This window comes from Camelus ferus, chromosome 14 (genome assembly GCF_009834535.1).
Source record: "Camelus ferus isolate YT-003-E chromosome 14, BCGSAC_Cfer_1.0, whole genome shotgun sequence".
In the NCBI taxonomy this organism is placed as follows: domain Eukaryota; kingdom Metazoa; phylum Chordata; class Mammalia; order Artiodactyla; family Camelidae; genus Camelus; species Camelus ferus.
In genome coordinates this window covers 23,565,540-23,586,827 of record NC_045709.1, presented here as the reverse complement: position 1 = coordinate 23,586,827, position 21,288 = coordinate 23,565,540, and the positions used below count along the sequence as shown (strand labels likewise).

At 50.2% G+C, this 21,288-nt stretch overlaps 1 protein-coding gene across 5 annotated transcripts in view; it reads right to left on the bottom strand.

Annotated features, from left to right (window-relative positions):
* The window catches only part of LATS2 (large tumor suppressor kinase 2), a 33,475-nt gene extending 15,919 nt beyond the window's left edge, over positions 1–17,556 (bottom strand). Inside the window, exons 1-3 of one of the 5 annotated variants that reach the window (XM_032496467.1) lie at positions 16,992–17,553; positions 5,376–5,509; positions 4,699–5,245 (exon numbers count right to left, since the gene is read on the bottom strand). In XM_032496467.1, coding sequence (XP_032352358.1) covers positions 4,699–5,043 — 345 coding nt within the window. In that variant the 5' untranslated portion in view covers positions 5,044–5,245; positions 5,376–5,509; positions 16,992–17,553. Of the gene's footprint in view, positions 1–4,698; positions 5,246–5,375; positions 5,510–16,304; positions 16,323–16,991 lie in introns of those variants that run through there. The other 4 variants (XM_032496470.1, XM_032496466.1, XM_032496469.1 and 1 more) reach the window with 4 other exon arrangements.
* Between the last annotated feature and the right edge of the window lie 3,732 nt (positions 17,557–21,288).

Here is a 21,288-nt window from a genome sequence, read left to right as displayed (position 1 = left end):
ACGTGAAGCACAGGTGCTGGCTTCTCCTTTTCAAGAGCAGCTAAAAACCCAAATTTTAATGTGAAAGCTCCTGGGTTTTAAAAATTGAAAACAGACTTTACAAAAAGTCTAAGACACTGTGTGGAGTAGAATAAAACACAAGCGCAGAAAAGGGAAACCAGCAGGCTTCACACAGCCTGGGCCCCGGGGAATGGCCCGCTCCAGGACTGCGCGTGGCGGGGACTGGCGTTCTCGACAACATTTGGCTCCTGAGTCTCACGAAACTGAGGATCAGCAAAGAAACGAGATCTTAGAATTCCAAAAGGATAGGAGAGAGGTCCAGTTAATGCCACATCTCGTGCTACTGGCTACGGGGGAAAGATCAGGGGACTTGGGGGAAAAAACCAAGCAGGCGCCCGGCATCCTGTGGCGGAGCCCCCACTGAGCGGGCCCCCGCACGCTCCCCAGGAAGTGACGTGAACGAGCTTAAGCCAGACGAAGCAGGACCGGCAGGTGGACAGCAGCAGCAACTCACGGCACGGTAACCTGAAGCCTGCGTCAAAACCAAAAAGCTGCTTTCTTACGAAATGCAGACGTACAGAAGACTGAGGTGTGTACCTATCCAAGTATCAATGGCAAAACTCCAGTCCCACCAGCGACTGCCTTTCAGAGGGCAGATTCTCGGATGCCTCTGGTTCCATCTCATGCCCTGCGAGGAGCAGAAGTTACCACTTAAAATCACATGGCGACGGTAATAAGTAAGTGATCAAAGTGCCCCTTCCCAAGTGGGCCGGCAGCACCGGCACAGGCGCCTGACGGGGGGGCCGAGGTGCGCCCGCCTCCACTGGCACCGCCAACCACTGCCCGACAGACCCGAACTCGGGCCACAGACACCTTCCATTTTCTTGTAGCTCCATTTGAGAGGAAAAAAGTAGAAGCAGAATTAATGTTCGCATGTTATTTATCCCACATACATCTTCTCAAAATGTAATCAACATTACAAATACAGAGCTTCTCTCTTCCACAGGAAGCCTTCCAATCAGGTGGGCATCACAGACTCCGAGCGTCACACGCTCAGGGCCCCCCGCCCCCCGCCAAAGGCAGCCCAGGCCTGGGCGGAGAGGGGATGTGGCGGTCTTGTGAGGGGATGAAGACACGTCCTGGGGGAGACCTCAGGCCAGGAGAGCGAGCAGGGTCTACCATACACGTGTATTTTGGTAACAGGAACTGCGACCACGCTGGATATACTTTTTGTGATTAGCTTTTTTCTACCTGTTGACCTGGGCACATCCCTCCTCACTTACCTTAATTTCCTTTAATTAGTTAAAAAAAAAAGTGGCCATTTTTATACCAAAATGTTCAGAGTGGTTGTATCTGAGCTGATAGAATTACAGGCAATTTTTCCTCTTTATACGTCTCTATATTTTCCAAACTTACAAAAGGAACACAAGCTACTTTAATGACCAGGAGGAGCCCGGGAGGAGAGTGTGACACAACATGATTTGCTCGTGTCCCGTGAAAGTAACTTTAAATCCCACTTTAAAAAGGTACAGTTGATTTTTTGGCAGGGTCGAATTTAATTTGAAAATTAAAAAAAAAAAAAAAAAAGGAAAGGAAAAAGGGCAAAGGCGAGGACCCGCCATGAGACAGGTTCCTGCCACAGGCTGGGCGCTCCCACGCCTCCATGCTCCTTCCTTCCTTCTCCTCGCACCCGTGGGTCAGGGCCGTGCTGGCTGCTCAACAGCCCTGCAAGGCGGCTCCCCCCGCAGAGGAAGAGGCGGGAACGTGCATGTCACCTCAGTCCCTCCTCGCTGGCAAAGAGGACCCAGTCCTGAGGCCCGCCTGTCACCAGGCCGGGGCAGCAGTTACTCCCGACTTCCCCGACGGGCCAGAGCTCTCGAGTCCTCAGAGCTGCCACGGGCCTGGCGCCCTGACAGCCGGTCGCGCTGGAGGAAGGTCAGGACACAGGCTGCCCACAGGAGAACAGCACGTGGCCTGTGCGCGGGGAACCACAGACAAGCCTGAAAGAGCTGTCTCACCCGAGTCTTCCTCTAGGGGGCACCACAGGCTCAACTGCTTAGCTACCCTGAGGGCCCAGGAGCCATGGGCATTCTGTCCCCTGGGAGCCACTGAGTCTGATGCTTGCTCCCATGAGGCCCTGCCATCCAGCTGGACCACAGACTCTGAGAAGCCCAGGGGGCGCGAGCCTGCCCCAAGAGCATCCTCACGGAGAGAACAATTCAGGGCGGGCACACAAGCCACGTGCTTCTGAGAAGCTGAAGTGTCACAACGTTAACATCACTGCAAAATCAAATTAGTGGTTTTAAAACTTCGTAGGAAGAAAAACAGGGAACATTTGGTAATATGGTCATTGGGAACCATAAAGATTAAAAGAAAAAGTAAAACTACATTTTACAAGGAAGATAAAGTAAAAGCCAGATTTAAATCATCACTTACAGCAATGAGTACCCAATGATAAAAATATGACACTCATAAAAAAAACTTCTCTCTCCAATCCTTTAAATCTATATTTAAAGAACAGCTCCTTCCTTAAGAATGTTAATCTATTGGCCTCTGTTTTCCTTATAGAAATTGTCATGTCTCTAGTAATTTATGCACAGATCTTAACACTGTATCATTTGACATATACATTATAGCATTACACAATGAATAGTCTTAGCTTTTTCCAGAAATTTAGTTGTAGCCCAAATAAAATGGGAAAAAAAGGTGTGCGTGCATATGCAACAGACATACACTGCGTGTGAAAGTGTCACCACCGAGGCCCCATACGACCTTGGGAAAGCACGTGGTTTACTGCCATCCTGATAAATACAGGGTTAAAAACGGCACTTAACTCAGATACAGAGAAACCTGGCCCAAGTGGCAGGGCAATGTCCCAGGAGACAAGGGGTCGCTGCCCCACAGGCGTCCCTGCGCCCCTCACCCTGGACTCTCGTCACCTGCTTCACCACGGCTCACCCAAGCCCAGGGGCACTGCCGCTGTCTCCCCGTGCTTGGGACTCACATAATGACTTTCTAACAGAACCCTCTGAAAGCAAACGCACCCTCTAACCAGACCGGAAAAAGACGGAGTTGAGGGTGAGTGAAGGCGGCACAGTTTTATTTATAAAGTTAACTAACACTATACACCAAACTGACGGGTTATTTGAGGAGAATTAAATATGGTAAATGAAGTCTTTTCTGTTTGAAATTAATATAAATTAATGCTGATGGCACTGCCTGGCGCCCAACCCTTACCTTCACCGTATTTGTTTTCGCTGCCCTGGAGATGGCACCAGCCTCATCACCCCCCGCCCGCGGTTATCACTAGCACGTTTTCCCGCAGTGAGATCCACTTGCACTCAGGACTGTTTGCCTGATTCGTTTCTTTTTATCGCGGCTGAAACAAAGCTGCGAGGAACACGAGCTCAATTACCTCTTCTGTTTGCAAGTAACTCAGGGAAGATTTCAGCTCTGCTGCTGGGCTGCGAGTCCCTGCAGCCTCACTCCGTGCTTCCCCAGGGCCGCTCCTGCCCACCTGCAGAGCCATCAGGCGCCGACTGCCGGGGCAGCGCACTTAGCTTCGTGTTTTCGCAGTGACAGAGCCCATGCCTTCGTGGCTTACGCCCTGCACCGTGTCCATCGGCCCTGTGCTGCCTGAAAGCTCCCAACCAACAATGCTTGTGACCCCAAGTTAATCCCAGCACATCCCAAAGTGTCAAGGAAGCCCCACAAAACTGCGCGATGAGTCTCACAAACACCATCTGAGAAACGCAGGCTCCCAGGCCAGGAGCCGCAAGGTGAGGGATGGCCTTTGGGACCTGGGAGGGCGCTGTCCCTCTACTCCGGCTCCTGGGGCTGGGACGCCAGCCATACATAATTAGGTCATTTCAAGGAAACCAGAAGTGCTCAGGCCACCCTGATGTGCTCTGAGCGTGCGTCCTACCATGTTACCTAGCTTGCTTCTGAGCCCAGGCAGCTCTGCCTCTGAGGACGACAGGGGGAGCCGTTTCCCGAGGCGGCCGCGTTCTTGCCGGTTCCGTCGCGCTAATTACACTTTCACCTGGGCAGACGTGAGCCCCCTCTACGCGGTCCTGCCCCCAGGCGGGTCTTCCTCAGCCGCGGGAACAGGACCATAAATGTGCAGCTGTGAGCTGCGTGTCTGTGCATAACTGGTGCCACTTCCACTAACTGGCCTTTACTCTTAAGCAGCTGAGAAGTTAGGCTGCGTTGCCACCATTTGGATGACTCTTCGAGCTCTGTTTTCTAGTCTTTCTCATTTCCTTAATACAGTTACATCTCCTGTAATAGCATATATGCTATTTCTTAAAAGAAGAAAGAGTCAAAAAAGAGCCAGTTCATGTTAATCAATGCTCCCCTGAAGCAAGTCAAAAAAGGCACAAACCAAAAGTAGTTAAGGAAGCCAGTCTCTTCCTCACGACAGCTCAGAATGAGCCCAAACAAACCCCAAAGAAAGAAAGGGCTGCATGTGAAAGCCCTTCGCAACGTCACAAGGGCAGAACTGAAAAGACACTGACACAATTTCAGCAGAGTTAGAAACCTCTGATCTCACCTGCAAAGGAAAGCAGCTAACAAGACGGGCTTGGAGAGAAGGTGGACAACAGTCCGATGGTGCACGTAAAGGAACTAGGGTCTTTAACCCAGACCCCCCCAAGGCTCTCCGCAGTCTCCGCCTGCACCCCGGGAGCTCACACCCACCTGGTCGCAGCCCGCGTCCACCAGCTCCTGCAGCATCTGTCGGTTCACTTCTGCAGCTGCCGAGGGTCCCGACTCGTTAGCAAAGGGCAGCAGGGAGTACCTGATCTCCCTCAGTGCTTTCTGGTAGGGCCCGAACTTCGGGGCGCTTCTCATCTGCTGCTGCTGCTGCCGGGCTGCATCCTTGCCGCCCAGGACCTTGGCGTCCAGGGCTGCGTCGCTGCCAGGGCCCCCAGGCGGCCCCGGGGCCGTGGGCTTGGAGGGCTGCTTCAACCCCTCCCGGATCTCCTGCAGCCGCTGCCGGCTGTTCCCGGAGTACGTTGTGGCAGGGAAAGTCTTTGGCCTCATTGTTACTCCAGTTTCCTTTTACCATAAATACAATCTTCTCAAAGTCTTTTACTGTTTCAAAAAAAACTGTCAACAGTATCAGTTAGTTGTAAACATACTTTCAAAACAACTTCCTTTCAAAAATTGTCTTTCCTTCAAATTTTGTAGTTCCTGCGGAGAACCGAACATTTTCCAGAGTCTTCATCTTGAAGATCGTCACTCTCTGAAAAAGAAAACGGGAAGACGATATTCATGGGTTGTTTCCACATAGTGTGAACACTTTTCAGAAATGGACAATGAATGATCATGAAAATACCCCACTTGAAAAGACTGAGGGAGAGAGAGCACATCACCTCTCAGACATGATAAAATACGGCTCAGCTCTGGCCAGTGTGCGTGGCGTGAGGCCATCCGGGACGCCTCCTGTGGCGTGGAATCTGCAGTGAAGCACACCTCTGCCAGCACACCGAGTTCAGGGCAACGGCAACTATATTAACGACAGATGGCTCCTTTAAAATACTTCATCGGCTCATACAACTTAACAACAACAACAACAACAAAAAACCAATCCAAAAATGGGCAGAAGACCTAAACAAGCAATTCTCCAATGAAGACATACAAATGGCAAATAGGCACATGAAAAAAATGCTCAATCTCACTAGCTATCAATGAAACGCAAGTCAAAACTGCAGTGAGGTATCACCTCACACCAGTCAGAATGGTCATCATTAAAAAGCCCACAAATGATAGATGCTGGAGAGGCTGTGGAGAAAAGGGGACCCTCCCACACTGCTGGGGGGAATGGAGGTGGTGTAGCCACTGTGGCGGACAGTATAGAGATTCCTTAGAAACCTAAAAGTAGACTTACCATATGACCCAGCAGTCCCACTCCTGGGCACACATCTGGAGGGAACTCTAATTTGAAAAGACACCTGTGCCCCAGTGTTCACAGGAGCACTATTTACAACAGCCAAGGCATGGAAACAGCCTAAATGTCCATCAACAGATGACTGGATAAAGAAGATGTGATGTATGTGTGTATGTATATATATATATATATATGATGGAATACTACTGGGTCGTAAGAAAGAATAAAATAATGCCATTTGCAGCAACATGGATAGACCTGGAGATTGTCATTCTAACTGAAGTAAGTCAAAAAGAAAGAAAAATACATGATATCACTTATATGTGGAGTCTAAAAAATGATACAAATGAATAAAACAGAAACAGACTCACAGACACAGAAAATAGACTCATGGTTACTAGAGGGGAGGAGGGGTGGGAAGGGACAAATTGGGAGTTCGGGATTTGCAGATACTGACTACTATATATAAAATAGCTAAACAGCAAGTTCATACTTAAATAAATTAAAACAATATGCTGTTAACAAGAAATGGACACAACATTGTAAACTGACTAGACTTCAAAGAAAAAAAAAACACTCTGAAATAACAAAATAAATAAATAACACAAAATAAAAACAAAAATAAGTAAATAAAATACTTGAAATCCACAGCTTGAGGATTCAGGGCTAAACGTCCTCCACGGGGTTTCGGACTCTGGCTGGTTCCGGCAATCAATCAGCTCCTGGTTCACACAGCTGTCCTTTAGCCCCGGGCTTTGCTCAACAAAACCTCCGCTCGCCTGAACATGGGGTCTGTCCATATCCTTGGAAATTTTTCCTTCTAAAACCCGCCCTAACTTCCTAAAGATACCACGACCTGTCACGCTGAAGCTGGCTACAGTGCAGCTGGAAGTAATTCAACACAATGTGTTATGAGACTTGGAAGGCAAGTACTCCCCTGATTTTTAATAAAGTAGTCAATTTCTTACTGGCATTTTGACCTAAATACTAAAATAAGAAACTGATGCTACAGGGAAGGGCAGGGACCAGCACGTGGTAACCGACCACACAGCAGCCACCCTACCACGTGGCCATGTGGATGTACTTCAATATGGAAAAGCCTCTACACAGAACTCGTTGTCACAAAGGCATTTTCCAACTGCGGTTCCTACCCCAGGCCTACGGCACTGACTACACTGTCATTCCGGAATTCAGAAAATGGAACCAAACCCAGCCCTGACACTGCCCTGGCAGCCAACCCGCTGGAGGCTGGGATCTCCCCTCCGGGCCCTTCCTCTGTGACACAGGCGACCACACCCGGTGAGTGGGGTCAAAGGCTCAGCGCTGGTTTCTGTCTGCTCCTTGGGCTGACTCGGCCTCAAGGCTCTCCGGCAGCCCCAGCGCCTCCCCGCCTCTCGCCCTCACCTGCTCCGCTCCTTCTGACCCCAGGGAACGCCATGAGCAGGCGATAAAGGACAATCACCGAGTTCTCATGCACAAGGAAAAACTGACCCAAAAAGGAGCATCGTTTAAAAGGAGCGGCAGAGGGGTCTGGGCTCTTCCCTTTGGTGAGGAACGTTCACCTCTAAGATGCCCTTCTGCCTAATATTTATCCAGTATTTACTCAGTGCCAGGCTCGGTTCCAGGAGCATTTTGTGAAGTAACTTGTACAGATGTATTACATTACCGCTATGGCAGTAAACCTGAAGAAATGACATAAAATTACTATTCCTTTCTCAGAGGTGGGAAGATGGAAGGTCTTAAAAGGTTTTAACTGTCCCCTTTCTCACTGTAACTAATAGAAGATTCTATTTAGAAAGTAAGAACCAGACTACATAAATTCTTCAGCATGAAATTCGTATTTCAGCACACAACACCTAGTGTGTCCAAGTCCTGAAATGACTGTTTCAAGACCCCACACGAGTGAGTCGCTGGATGAAGGACAGCGGGGACTGCCCTGGGGCCTGGGCTGGCCGCAGACCAGAAGCCCAGGGCTCTGCTTAATTGATGTAAAACGGGGCCATGACTGCAAGCACACTCATTTTCAGAGCCTCTGTGGTCTAGGCACCTGTTCTGAAATACCTAACTTTCTAGAACCATACGTTCACATTCCAGCAACCATGCAAGTTCCCAAGCACATGCGGGGTCTGGGGACAGGTGACCCTCACACAGACCCCTGTGTTTCCATCTTTAGTCCTCTTCCCTCTCTTTGAAAACTGAGATACAGAAGAATAAATCATACTGTCCTCACGATAAATAATCGATGTGAAGGTGCGGCCTGACAGCAGGCAGGGAGGGTCCTCCAGTATCTCTCCCCACCTGTCTGCCCAACGCACTGCCGGGCCAGCTGGGCTGAACGTCAAACCTGCCCTCAGCCCTTCACAGCCCAGCGAGAGGTCGGCGTAAGGGAGGCAAATAAACAGCTTGCAAGAAAGAGGTGCCCCAGAGGAGGAAAAAACATCTGAGAGATGGGAGCACAAAGGAGGAAGTCAGAGGAAGGGCCAAAGCAGAGAACACTGTGTAGGGGAGACTGGAATTCCGGCCCTGGGAACCGCCCAGAGTGAACAGCAGAGGGCCTGGCGCCCGCGGGCTTGGTCCGGGTGGAGGCCCTTCCTAGAGGCTCGTCTGGCAGGGTGAGGCGCGGAGGTGCGCAGGTGGTGACTGGGAAAGACCCCCGAGGCCACGTTCACCATCTGGACTCATCGCAGAGAAGGGGAGCCACCACCTGCGTTTAAGCTGCAGGTGACGTGGTGGGGGTGCCCTTTGGGGAGCTGGGCCTGGAGCCACCTGGAGGGTGGGCTGGAAGGGACAGAGCAGGGACACTCCAGGTGGACAACCAGGCCTGGGTGAGAGGCACCAACCCCATGGGCGCAGCTCAGCTGGAGGCCCCGGGTGTGTGGACGGTGTCCACCTGCTCAGGACTCGGGCAGTCAGCTGGGCGCGGGAGCAGCGGGCCCCGGAGACAGTCCACGCAGAAGGAGCCAGCGAGCTGCGACAACGCCAAAGCCGGGGCGGGGGTGGCCTCCGAGCCCGGCCCGGCCGAGCAGCAGGGAGGGGTCAGGGACAGCAAAGGAGGTCGACTCTAAGGCTTGAAAACTCCCTGGAATTCACTCTGAAGAAGGAAATGCTGGAAGCTGGGAGAACAAGACGGCTTGTTTTTTGGGTGGGGGTAATGTTGTGAGTTTAACACACATTTTTTAAAGTGCACAAATCACAAGATGGATGAAAGCTGACACAGAGTCAGTCATTCCTGCCCCAGAAGCCCTGCCCCCGACCGAAGCCTTCACAAGGGTCAGACCCTCCAAACACGAGCGTTATGGCGACCAGTCTTTGAACTTCAGCCCGTGGAGTCACACGAGCTACCCCTCCGTGCCCAGTGACTCTGCTCAGCGCCGTGGCGAGGCCTGCACGCGGGGTCCAGCAGGCTGCCACCCCCCCCCGCCGCCGAGGATACTCCCAGGGGAACACGCTTATGTCTCTGTCCTGCCACCAAGGACACCTGGGCTGTTCCCGGTCTGCATCTGCTGCCTCCAGGCGGTGATCCCTGTGGTTGCTGCCCCAGAGCTAAGGAGTGAGCAGTGAGGGGTCCACCCCAAGTCCCTGCCCCCGTCACACGCTCTCTGTGTGGTTACTGCCAGAGCCCCTGGGGGGTCACAGGGCCCCACCCCCTCCCCAGGCCGCGTCACTGTACCACATACATCACACAGGCAGCTCCTGCCCTGCGGGCTTTCCAGGGCCTGTGGCAGGGGCAGGGCCGGCCACCTCGGACACCGACACCACACCCGGGATCCAGCACATGCTCTACCCAGGTGGGGGTCAGGCAACGTCTGAATCTGAGGAGGCTGGGACCTGGTCCCCTGAGGCACAGGTCACAGAGCAGGTGTGTGGCCACCTGTGTGTCTTTCTCAGGGGAGGGGACCCTACTGCCACCCAGGTGTTCTGTGAGTGGCCCAGAGACTCCAAGTGGGCGGAACTGCCCTTAAGTGAGTACCTGCTATGTGAGGTACGCCTTTCCCTTGAGCAATGCGCGGCCTCAACACCCATACAAGGTGGCCCTGTTACTAGGTCCTAGGGAGGAAAAAATAACCAGCCTCCGACTTCAAGGAGCTCAGAGTTCAAGATGGGAGACAGACAAGAAAACCAATTATCTAACAACAGTACAGTACCTGTGACAATAAAAAGGCTGCCCAAGGAATGATGGGGACTTAGGCCAGAGTAGTAGCTGGGAGACAGAGAAGCGGGCGCCGGCTGCACTTACGAGGGAGGACCCATAGCGGTTGGTGATGTTCACTAGAGGGGGCTGGTGTGAAAGGTGAAGCCTAAGCGTCTGGCTTAGAAACCGGAGTCAGCGGTGGTGCATTCTCTAAGCCAGGACAACCACCTGGACAGCACGGACCATCGAGAGTGTGACCCCAGTGTGGACAGAGGAGGGCAGTTATTGGGAGGTGAGGACGTGGCTGGCAGAGGCAGAGTCAGAAGATGGCCGTGTCAAATGGAACCAATCAAACTCAAAAGCCTTTGCACAGCAAAGGAAACCATACACAAAATGAAAAGACAACTTACGGAACGGGAGAAAACATCTGCAAATGATGCGACTGACAAGGGCTTAATCTCCAGAATATACAAACAGCTCATGCAATTCAACAACAACAAATCCAATCAAAAAATGGGCAGAAGACCTAAATAGATATTTCTCCAGAGAAGACGTAGCAGATGGCTAATAGTCACATGAAAAGATGCTCAACGTCGATATTTATCAGAGAAATGCAAATCAAAACTATAATGAGGTATCACCCTCACACCAGTCAGAATGGCCATCAACCAAAAGTCCACAAACAGTAAACGATGGAGAGGGTGTGAAGAAAAGGGAACCCTCCTACAGTGATGATGGGAATGGAGTTTGGCGCAGCCGTTACGGAAAACAGCATGGAGATTCTCTTAAAAAACTAAAAGCAGACTTACCATATGATCCAGCAACCCCACTCCTGGGCATGTATTCGGAGGGAACTCTAATTTGAAAAGATACATGGACCCAGTGTTCACAGCAGCACTATTTACAACAGCCTGGACATGGGAACAACCTAAATGTCCATCAGCAGATGGATATGACTGGGTAAAGACGTTGTGATACAGGCATACAATGGAATACTACTCAGCCATAAAAAAGAATGAAATAGTGCCATTTGCAGCAACATGGATGGACCCAGAGATGATCACACTAAGTGAAGTCAGACAGAGTAAGACAAATATCATATGATATCACTTACATGTGGAATCTAAAATATGATACAAATGAACTTATTTACAAAACAGAAACAGACTCACAGACACAATAAACACCTTGATGGTTACAGAGGGGAAAGGGGTTGGAGGGGATAAATTGGGAGTTCAAGATTTGCAGATACTGACTACTGTATATAAAATAGATAAACAATAAGTTTCTACTGTGCAGCACAGGGGACTACACTCAGCATCCTGTAAAAACCTGTGATGAAAAAGAGCATGAAAACAAACAGAAGTCCGTTTATACAGGACTGAAACGTGGTGCTGTGCACCAGAAATGGACACAACATTGTAAATCAACCATATACTTCAACAAGAAACAAAAAATTTAAAAAAGAAGATGGCTGTCTCGGTGCACAGGAAACCGTAGCTGGAGGGGCAGCCTGGCGTCCCCCGGCTCCGGCACTCAGCTCTGAGGGGCTGGACAAGCACGTCGCTGCTCTGAGCTTCAATTCTCTGCTCGGAACAAGCTGCTCTATTGATGGGGCTGTGCTGAGGATCCCGAGTGACACCGTGTGTGAGGTCACTCTCAGCTCTGACGCTCAACACACTGCCCAGTTATCAGACTTGCCGGTAGGTCAGGGCTCAGTCAGACAAAAACGTTCAATCAAGTCAGGAGACAAGCCCAGGCACGTCGGAGGGCTCAGGGGGAAAGGCTGAGCGTCCAAGCGCAGGCATCGCACGCTCGCTCCAAGGGACTCCCTTAACGAGCACTTGATAATGATGTTTTAAAAGTTAAACTATCTTTCTTTTTACCCGAAAGAGAGAAAAGCACAGAGAGGGAAAAGCTTATACCAAGAGCCTCATGGCCTGAAGCAGGAGCCTGCAGCTGGGCCCCGGACAGGAGGGTGCCCGGCACCCGAGCGCGGGGACAGCGCACAGGAAACAGCAGCATCCTTCCCTGAGGTTCAGATGCCATAGTCCAAAGTGAGGCGACACAAATCCATTGTCACAGCTGCATGACCACGGTACGCTACTCAGCCAGAGAAAGGCGTGGGGCTGACACAGGCTGCAGGGCAGGTGACCCGGGGACATCACGCTGAGTGAGGTAAGGCAGACAGACGGACAGAGGCTGAGACTCCCAGAGCAGGCACATCCTGAGACAAGACAGAGGGAGTGACCAGCAGAGGGGAGGGCGGTTACTGCTGGACGGGCACCGAGCTTCCGTCTGGGATGATGAACAAGGATGAGCACAGACTGTGGTGACGACCGTGCAACAGCGTGTGTGCTTCATGTCACCGACTGTACCCTCGTGAACGGTTAAAGTGGTAAGTATTGTTCATGCTCTACCTCGCCGGAAAGTGGACCAGGAACTCACCTGACCGTTGGTACCTAGCTAACTAGCTCTGTGAACACAGCTACACGAGGAAAAGGCCGGACGTCGCGACTGCGTGCTGACAGTGGGGCAGAGTCCCCCCAAGAAGGAGGTCTGAACTGCCTGGCGACCCCTCGCTCCCCAGGGACGCTGAACACAAAGTGGGGAGCTGCTTGGGGCATGCAGCACTCGTGCCCCACAGACTTTCCAATTATGAAGCCAAGCAGCACAGCAGACCAGACTTTGCTGCATCCACGTCTGCATTTACGCACCAGCTAAGAAACACCAAGTGCCCTTGAACAGAGTCCAGATCAGCGTCCTGGTCCCTTTTCCTCCCCTCAACATCTCATGATGAAAATTTTCATCCGTATGAGAAACGTGAGAGAATTCTTCCGTGACACCCTGTAAGCCCAGGGCGTGTGCAGGGAGCAGGGGACCCCTCCCACTGCCATCTCCCTCCCACCACAGCCTGCCAGGAGCCACCGGTCTGCCTGCCCTTCCAAGTGACACCTTCCATCATGCCACTCCTGCCGGAGTCACTGGGGAAGGCCAAAACTCTCCTCCAGATGCACAAAGAATGAAAGTATTTTCTCAGCTTGAGGCCCTGTATTTTAGACTTTAGTTTGAGGACAGTTGATTTCACGGCCAAAATTTGAACCTCTGAAAGAACTTCTCATGAGAATACTCACCAGCCAAATTAAGGTGCAGCTTGAAGGGAGCTAGTCCGACACATCTCTACAGCACTTTAATAAGCTCCGCCGTCAGAGCCCCAGAACCACGGCCCGAGGCCTCAGAGACGAGGACTTTAAAACGGGGGTATCAAGCAAAGTAAATCTAACTGGAAATTTCTTAGGTGTCACCCACTGATTTAAATATACTTTAGAAGAAACTACAAGACTTTGGAATTTTAAAACTTCAGTACAGCTCAGAAAACAAAAACACCTTGTTTTTGATTCTGGAACCGAGACAACCACCGGTCCCACTCTTGCCTGGGTGGAGCCTGTAAAAACTCATGTGACAGCAATATTTTATCCATCCCTTAACTTGGCCCTACAACCCAATTCCAACTCTCAGTCCAATCCTGAAAGACACTATCAGATGTTCAAGAATTTTTATTCTAATTTCTCCTGCTACTTCACAAACCCACACTGGCTGCCAAATACACAATCCAGCACCAAAGAATCAACCAAGCCCATGTGTCACGCGTCCCGCACTGATGACACACGTTGGCATTTTTAAAACAGTATTTCTTGGACCTAAAATTCCAGTTATTATTTAAATCATATCCTTACTATAATTAACTAGCAAAGCTGAAGCTAAATCAGGCAGACAGGCCAGGCCTCCGGCCAGACGCTGCATGTCATGGGCGTAAGCCACCATGCCGATGGACCTCTCCAGGAAAGCGTCCGGTGGGGCCACCCCTCACAACAGGGGTCCCTGAGGTCACCTCCCCAACAGACAGTGCAAGCACAAGGCCGCAGAGGAGCCGGGGCTCCCTCTGGCGGCAGAGGCCTCTCCTCTAAACAGGTGTACAGCCTAGAGGAAAACCAAGCACCACACTCTGTGAGCTCTGTGCTCGATCTCTGTATGATATATGGGCGCATGCGTGCGCGCACACACGCACACAATGAATGACAGCACATAATGCAGCCATAGAAATTCGTACTCAAGGTCACTACACGGAATGACCCGACTGTAGACACACTTATAGTCCGCTCTTTGCCTAATTCCTAACAGAATTCCTAACAGCAAACAGCTGACGGGTTGGGTCTCCTTACACTCAAGTCTACACCCAGCAGGGGGTTTGAGCCTCCAAAAAGCCTCGCCTCCTCTGAACCCTGCCCTCCAAGTTTGAGAAACTCCACAGCCAGGGAGTCCGAACACCGGGCCATCTGAGAGTCACGGCTCTGGACAGAGGTGGCACGTGACCAGCCCAGCGCACAGGCCTATCTGGAGATAATCTTCCAGAGAAGGACTGTTTCACCAAAACTGGAAAGGCTGAAGGCTATGATTTGATGGAGGAAGTGTGAAGCTATTCTTGGAGTCGGGCACTTCCGGTGACAGCACAGGAGAGAGCTGAACAGGCAGACAGGGGAGGGGAGGGCAGGTACCGGAGTGACACTAGGGAGGGAGGACAGACGGCCTGGAGGCAGGGAGGTAACACTCCCAACAGAGGCCCACTCCATTCAAAACCCAACTCACATTCCTGAAAAGATTCTCACCATCTTGACTAATTTAGAGGTTACAGGACCTGTACTGTGCCACAAGAGCAGAACAGTTAATAAACACAAACCACTCCTACAGAATATCAGTTTTCACTTGGCCTCCAGAAAAATTCATATGAATCTCAAATCTTGGCGCACGAACAAAAAGCAATTAACTTAAAAAAACCACTTGTCACAGTTAGTTGACGTGGTCTAGAGGGCAAGTGAAGTAAAGTTTTCGGACACTGAACAGTAAACACGAAGCAATGTCAAATTTCCACCCTGATTTTACCACCATAACTGTTATCTTTATTTCCAACATTACCTTGGTTTAATAATACTTTCAAAATGAAAGTGTAAATTAGATGGCATTAGCCTTAAAAGTAATGAGCGGACAGCAGACACTTGGTAAAACCGGAGGCCACGCAGGTTCAGTTCACACCCCGGAGCTTCGCAGGTGCTCTGCGCAGCAAAGGCCCGCACGGTGTCGGCCACCAGCACACGACAGGAGCGGCGACCCGGGGCTTGGGAGGCCCTGCTCTGCCCACAGGAATTACTAACAGTAGGCTTGTTAACAGGGAAGGCGAGTGACAGAATTCTCCACGCTGGCAGTCAGTCACTTCAGGAATTTTCAAGCCCAAGCTTTCCATTCTGTTGACCAGAATGTTTTGTTCCCTTTTAGAGCAGATTTATGGTCAAAACAAAGTAAATGCACTGAATTTGTCTTCTGTATTTCTTCAAGCCTATTATTTTTCAAAAGTCAGTGAGGAATATTATTCAGAAGTTTCACAGTATTAAAACCATGAAATAAAATATAAAAGCAGCTTTTCAGAAACTTGTCAGTCTGTTTTTTCCCATACAAATCAGAACGCCCCCGGTTCCCCCGCATCCCTCCTGTGTGTTTACGGTGAATTTACCAGCCTCCACACTTCCTGCCGCCCCACTCAGCCCCCCACACAATGGGGTTTAGGGGCCGAGGGCGGGCTATTTACAACACAGCATTTAAAACAACAAGGCATCTTATTGTAAAAACATGCCCCTCCCACCAACCCTGCGATTTGCTAAGAAATATGCACAGGCCCAATTTGCACCTCAGTCAAAACTATTTCAAATTAGATGGAGAGGCTAGAAGAACTCTTTCTAGTTCAAAAATCTCGTGATTCCAGTAATTCACTCAATCGTTCTGCATGGCACCTTCTGCTCAGATATCATTTTAAACAGCTTGACATTTTGAGATTTATTATATGTTCAGAAATTTTAATTTCAAAGGAATGCTGGCACATTCATTAAACAGTGCTCTATATACCTGGATAATGAGAACAAATTTCAGAAGCGACTGAATAACAATGTCTTGTTAATTATCATTTAAAATAGACTTGCTTAAAGAGTCTGCGCATTCTTACACTGAAGACGTTTCTGTTACTACCTTATTAATAATACAGTTGCTAAAGAAAAAACTTAAACGATACAAAGCATCGTAGCCTCTTATTTAGCTCTCAAAGATGGGGATTCGCCGCACAGGGATTTAAGCTGAAATTCAACCGAAAATACGGATCAAGACCTACTGGGCACGAATTTCCTAATAATAAACCAGAAGTAGCTTTCTCCATTACAGGGAAGGTCTGTCACCTACCAGGTTAAGATGTAAACTGAACACCTGTAAGGAACATCGCACACATTCTGTGACTTTTCATCCAAGTTTCAGGACATCCAAGCTTCTAGGGAAAACGTGGGCAAACTCTTCTAAAAACGCAGAGCTGTGAACACCTTGGGCGGAGAGCCGTCCGGCCACTGAATTTTACCTGCCGAACGTGGGAGTCCACACAGCCTCTGGCTGAGGGGTTAAGGCTGAACAGCTCTAAGACCCGGTTCCGTCCACACCGAGACCCTCCCCGCGTCGCACCAAAGGGAAACCTGCCCGAGGAACCGCCCGAGGTGCACGTTCCCAGCCGCGCGGGGCGGCGACTCCCATCGAGGCCCGGCACGCGCGGGCGGGGCAGGTGTGTCACCTGCGGCCCACCTGCCTCCGCGGCCGGCGGCGCGACCCGGGTCGGAGCCCGCGTGCGGAAACCGGCGGGGCGGCGGGGTGGGGGAGGGGAGGGGCCGGCCGGGGGCGCGGCCGGGGGGGAGGGGCGGCCCCGTCGGGGGACGGGCGGCCCGTGAGGGGACGCGGCCCGGGGCCGAGGGAGCCCCGGCGCGGCCCGCGGGGGCCCGACGGCGCGGACGGCCCCCGCCCCCGGCCCCCGCGCGCGCCCCGCCCGCCCCGTCCCAGCGCGGACGCCGCCGAGGGCCGGGCCGAGGGGCCGCCCGCCCGCCTCACCTCAGCTCGCCGCGCCGTCTACGCGGTCGGCGGCCGCCTGCCCGCGGCTCGGGGGCCTCGCGCGGGGACGCCGGGCCCGGGGGGCAGCCGGCGGGCGGGGACGCGGGGGCGCCGGGCGGGCGGCCCCATCTTCCGGCGCTCGCGCCGCGGCCCAGCGCGCAGACCGAGCGGGACATTCGCTACATTGTTGGCATTCCTCGGGCGTCACGTGACCGCCGCGTCACCGCCCGGCTGCGCCCGGCCCGGCCCGCCGTGTGGACGCCGGGGACGGGGGCAGGGCGCGTCCGTCCGTCCGCCCCCGCCGCCCCCCGCCCCTTCCGTCGTCGGCTCCGGCCCCCTGCGGCCCCCTCAGGGCCGGGCCACCGTCCTTCTGGCTGACGGCCTCCGCGACGCCGGGAGAGGGCCGCCTCCGCGGGAGCAGCACGGAGGTCACGACCCGCGGCTGCGTGACCACCGCCCGGCGCCCCCTCCCGGCGCGCGGTCGGACCGCCGGTGCCGCCGGGGCTGCGCTCGGTCCGCGCCGACAGCGGCGCTCGCGGCGGCCCCGCTCACCTGCCGCCCGGAAGCCCGGCCACCCGGCCCCGCCCGCCCCGCCTCGCGTCCCGCGCTTGCCCTGCCTTCAGCGGGGTAAACAAGTGAATACAACTTGGTTTTGGTCAGATGAAATACACTGGAAATAAAAGGAATTTAATAGACTTTAAAATGTATGTGTAAAACAATCAGATTTTGGGATTACAATGGCCATTATAGCATGTAACTCGGTGAAACAATATATGTATTTATATCTAAGCTATATATGCAATATATAATGTATACTATACAATATACAAATGTATAACATGTATTAAGCATATATATATATATACATATGTAAAATTACGTCCAGAAAAGTATGCAGCCAGATATTAAAAGCGGTAGTCTCTGGATATAGTGATTCTGGGTGATTTTTGTCTTATAATTCCCGATACTTAACAAAATCTACGTTTAAATAAGTGCATTCACGTAATGCATCCAGCTGAGAAGGGGAGAAAGGAGAGAGGACACCAGTCCCACTGAGCCACAGCCCGCAGCAGCAGCACCTCCCTCCCCGTGTACGCGCGTACAGATGAACGGATTAACACATGCATACTCTGTGTGTATGCCAGCTGTTGCCCTAAACTTGTGTGCTATTTAACCCTCTAGACAACGATGTTATTAACCCCATTTTACAGAAAAGAACCCTAGAGCACAAAACCCAACGCACTCCCCAAACATCAAAGAGCTGGGATTCCAACCTTGGTAATCTGACTCGGAAACGCTGAATTACATGGCTGTCTTCAGGTCATCTCGAACAGCTGTGACTATAACGTCCTTATTACTCAGGGTAAGTGAGCTCCCTTATACTTTGGGGAGGCAGGAATGCCCTTTGTGGATGAGGAAGAGGGGCCCAAAGACTTGAGGCTCCGGCACCAGCTGGAGCAGAGACATCGAGGGCCCACAGGCACAAGGAACACCTGCCTGCAGATATGGGCCCAGGATGTCCAAGGGATCCTCCTGGGCAGCCCTGGAATTTACCCTCAGGCTGCCCACCTGCTTCCCCTCCACCCATCCCCACCAGTGAATGCAAGAAACTTGATTATGACTCAGCCTCTTTTTACCTGAGTACCTAGAAAGCAGGCTCTGGTCTCTAGACACAATTTTGATCTTTCTGGAAGGAAAAGGCCTCCTTGTGTAAAATCTGGAGGACATCCAGCAAGTCTGTCTAAGTCCAAGCCATGCTCTACACGGGGGCAGTGAGGAAGTGCGTCAGATGATGGAAGGCCTAGTAAACTAGCAAGAAGGTGTGCTGTACTGATTCCAATTGTTTTATACCCATGTGGTCTGCCTCCCTAATCACAGTACACATTCCTCAAGAACAGGGACCACATTCTCCCCAAAACTACGTATAAAGAATTTAACTACTGGCTTGAATGTATTGAATGAACTTTTAAAGGCTGTTTTAATGTCTGAAATACCGAATTTTTAAATACCACCTTTTTCTCAGAACCAAGCACTCTGGGTCAGCCAGCAAGATCTCCTGATCCACTGCTCTTTCGCGATTTTGGTTCTGCAAGGTTGTAGGAACTTCTAGAAAGAGTTAGCAATACCAGGTTTATTAGTTGGGGGCTCTGTTTCAATGACAAAATCTTTTTTTTTAAACTGATTTTTTCACTGTGATAAAATATACATAATAGGAAACTTAGCTAATTTTAGCTAATTTTAGCTGCACAGTTTAGGGGCATTAAGCACATTCACGTTGTTCTGCAGCCATCACCACCATCCACCTCCAAAATGTTTTCCTCATCCCAAACTGAGACTGCATCCCTGTTAAACACTAACTCCCCGTTCCCCTCCCCCTCTTGTTTGTCCTTTTGAGGGATTTTTTTTTTTTTTTGCTGTTGTTTTCCTTCTTTCTCTGCTATCAAAATTCCAGTCCTCAGGTGTATATTATACTTTGCTAATTTTCAGCTTTTAATCTGCTGTTGCGTAAGAAAGATTATTTCGCTTATCAAAATTGTACATAAAGTAAGAGCTAATAGAACCTCTTATTCCTACAAGCCTGACCTATGCAGAGGAAAGCTAGGACTTAGCGATGTCATTTCAACTATTAAAACACCTTCTGTTTCCTCCGTTTCTGGACATTTCCCGAATTGTTTATAGTATTGGAAGTCAGAACTATGGAAAAGTGGATTATCACTGTTTTTGAGAAAGCAGTAGATTAAAAGGTAGCATATGAATAACCAGAAATGGTTTCTATCATGTGTATTTTTTTTAACCTTTATTTAATAGGGTTATATCACTAGGTTTCTTTTTTAAATTATTTTATTTTAATTGTGGTGAATATACCTGTCATAAAATTTACCATCTTGGCCATTTTTAAGTATACAACCTCTTATCTTCTATAATAATGAAACCAATTTTGATACTGGGGGATAATTGCCAGTATTACATTTCAATTCTCATGCGTGTTTTCCAATATTAAAATCATGAGAGAGTAAACTTTCTCATGATTTTAATTTATTTCTAATTGCTTTAAGCCCTTTTAGAAAACAGAACTTCCTGGACATTTTGGTAAAAATCTCTAGTGCAATATTTAGGGGAAGGCCCAGGGTCCCAGCAGGCCTTACCCTATTTCATAGGAGAGGACCCTTGCCAGGCTCTGCAGAGCTGCCTGTCCAGCCACCTCCAACACAACACAGGTTCATTCTCTGAATAGCCTCTCTGCTTCTCAGATGAGTAATGAAGTACATGGTTGCATAAGTCAGAATTGCTCAATAATTTAAGATTTGTTCCCAGACCTCAAAAAAAAAAAAAAAAACTGTCAAGATAAAAATCACATTCTGCATTTAAAGAATTCTTATGTTGACACTTTACACTATTAAGAGACAATTCCTAAAACAGATTTTCTCTCCTTACCACACCTTCCGTTAGTTCGCTTTTTCTGCTGAGTGAACTGTGACAGCAACGCCAGCTACTTACTGACTTACTACATTCAAGGTTGACTGCAGCTTCTGCTTCCTTTGCAGACACAGGCAGAATGTGTGTGTCTGTAATCCAAAGAAAGATCAGACCGCAAAGGCCTATAACGCTCCTATATGTTCTCGAACTTTACATTCAGATTTTTGATCTAATCTTTTGCAGTAAACACTGGTAAAACTTGCTTCAGGAAGAACAAAAAGGGTAAGGCTCCAACTCTTGTCTCAACAAAATCGATTTCTCTGACAAAATTTGCATTTTCAAAGGGAAATGACTGAACCAATGCAAACTGACGAGAAATATTTAATTGTGTGACTGTAAGAGGAACATTTTCATGGTCGGTTTTTAACTTTCAATCTGCAGTTAACTACTAAATGTTGTTTTGCTTGTTTTTAAACAGTTGCGTTTAAGACCATGTATTTTGCTTTATCAACCAGATTTCAAAAGAAAAACTGAGTGTGTTATTCTCATGTGCTGGATAAATGGGTTTTGATGAGGAAAACCATGGTGTGATTATGATAAGGTGTTTTCACCTGCAGGAGTTGGTGAGGCCAGTGACAGACGGCCGCCACGCTTGGAAGAGCAGAGGGAAATCTCCATAAGCCAGGAAGCGGTTGTGGACACTGTATTTGATTTCTGGTAAACCCAGGACAGGAGCAGTCTCTGGGGCTTGGGCTTGGAACTCGAAAAATGTCCCAGAGCTAATCCCCTTCAGAAAGACAGAGGTGAGAGGAGGAACCAGGGTTCAGGGAAAAGATACTCGGAAGGGAGAAAGGGCAGAATCAGGGTCACAGGAAGGCAG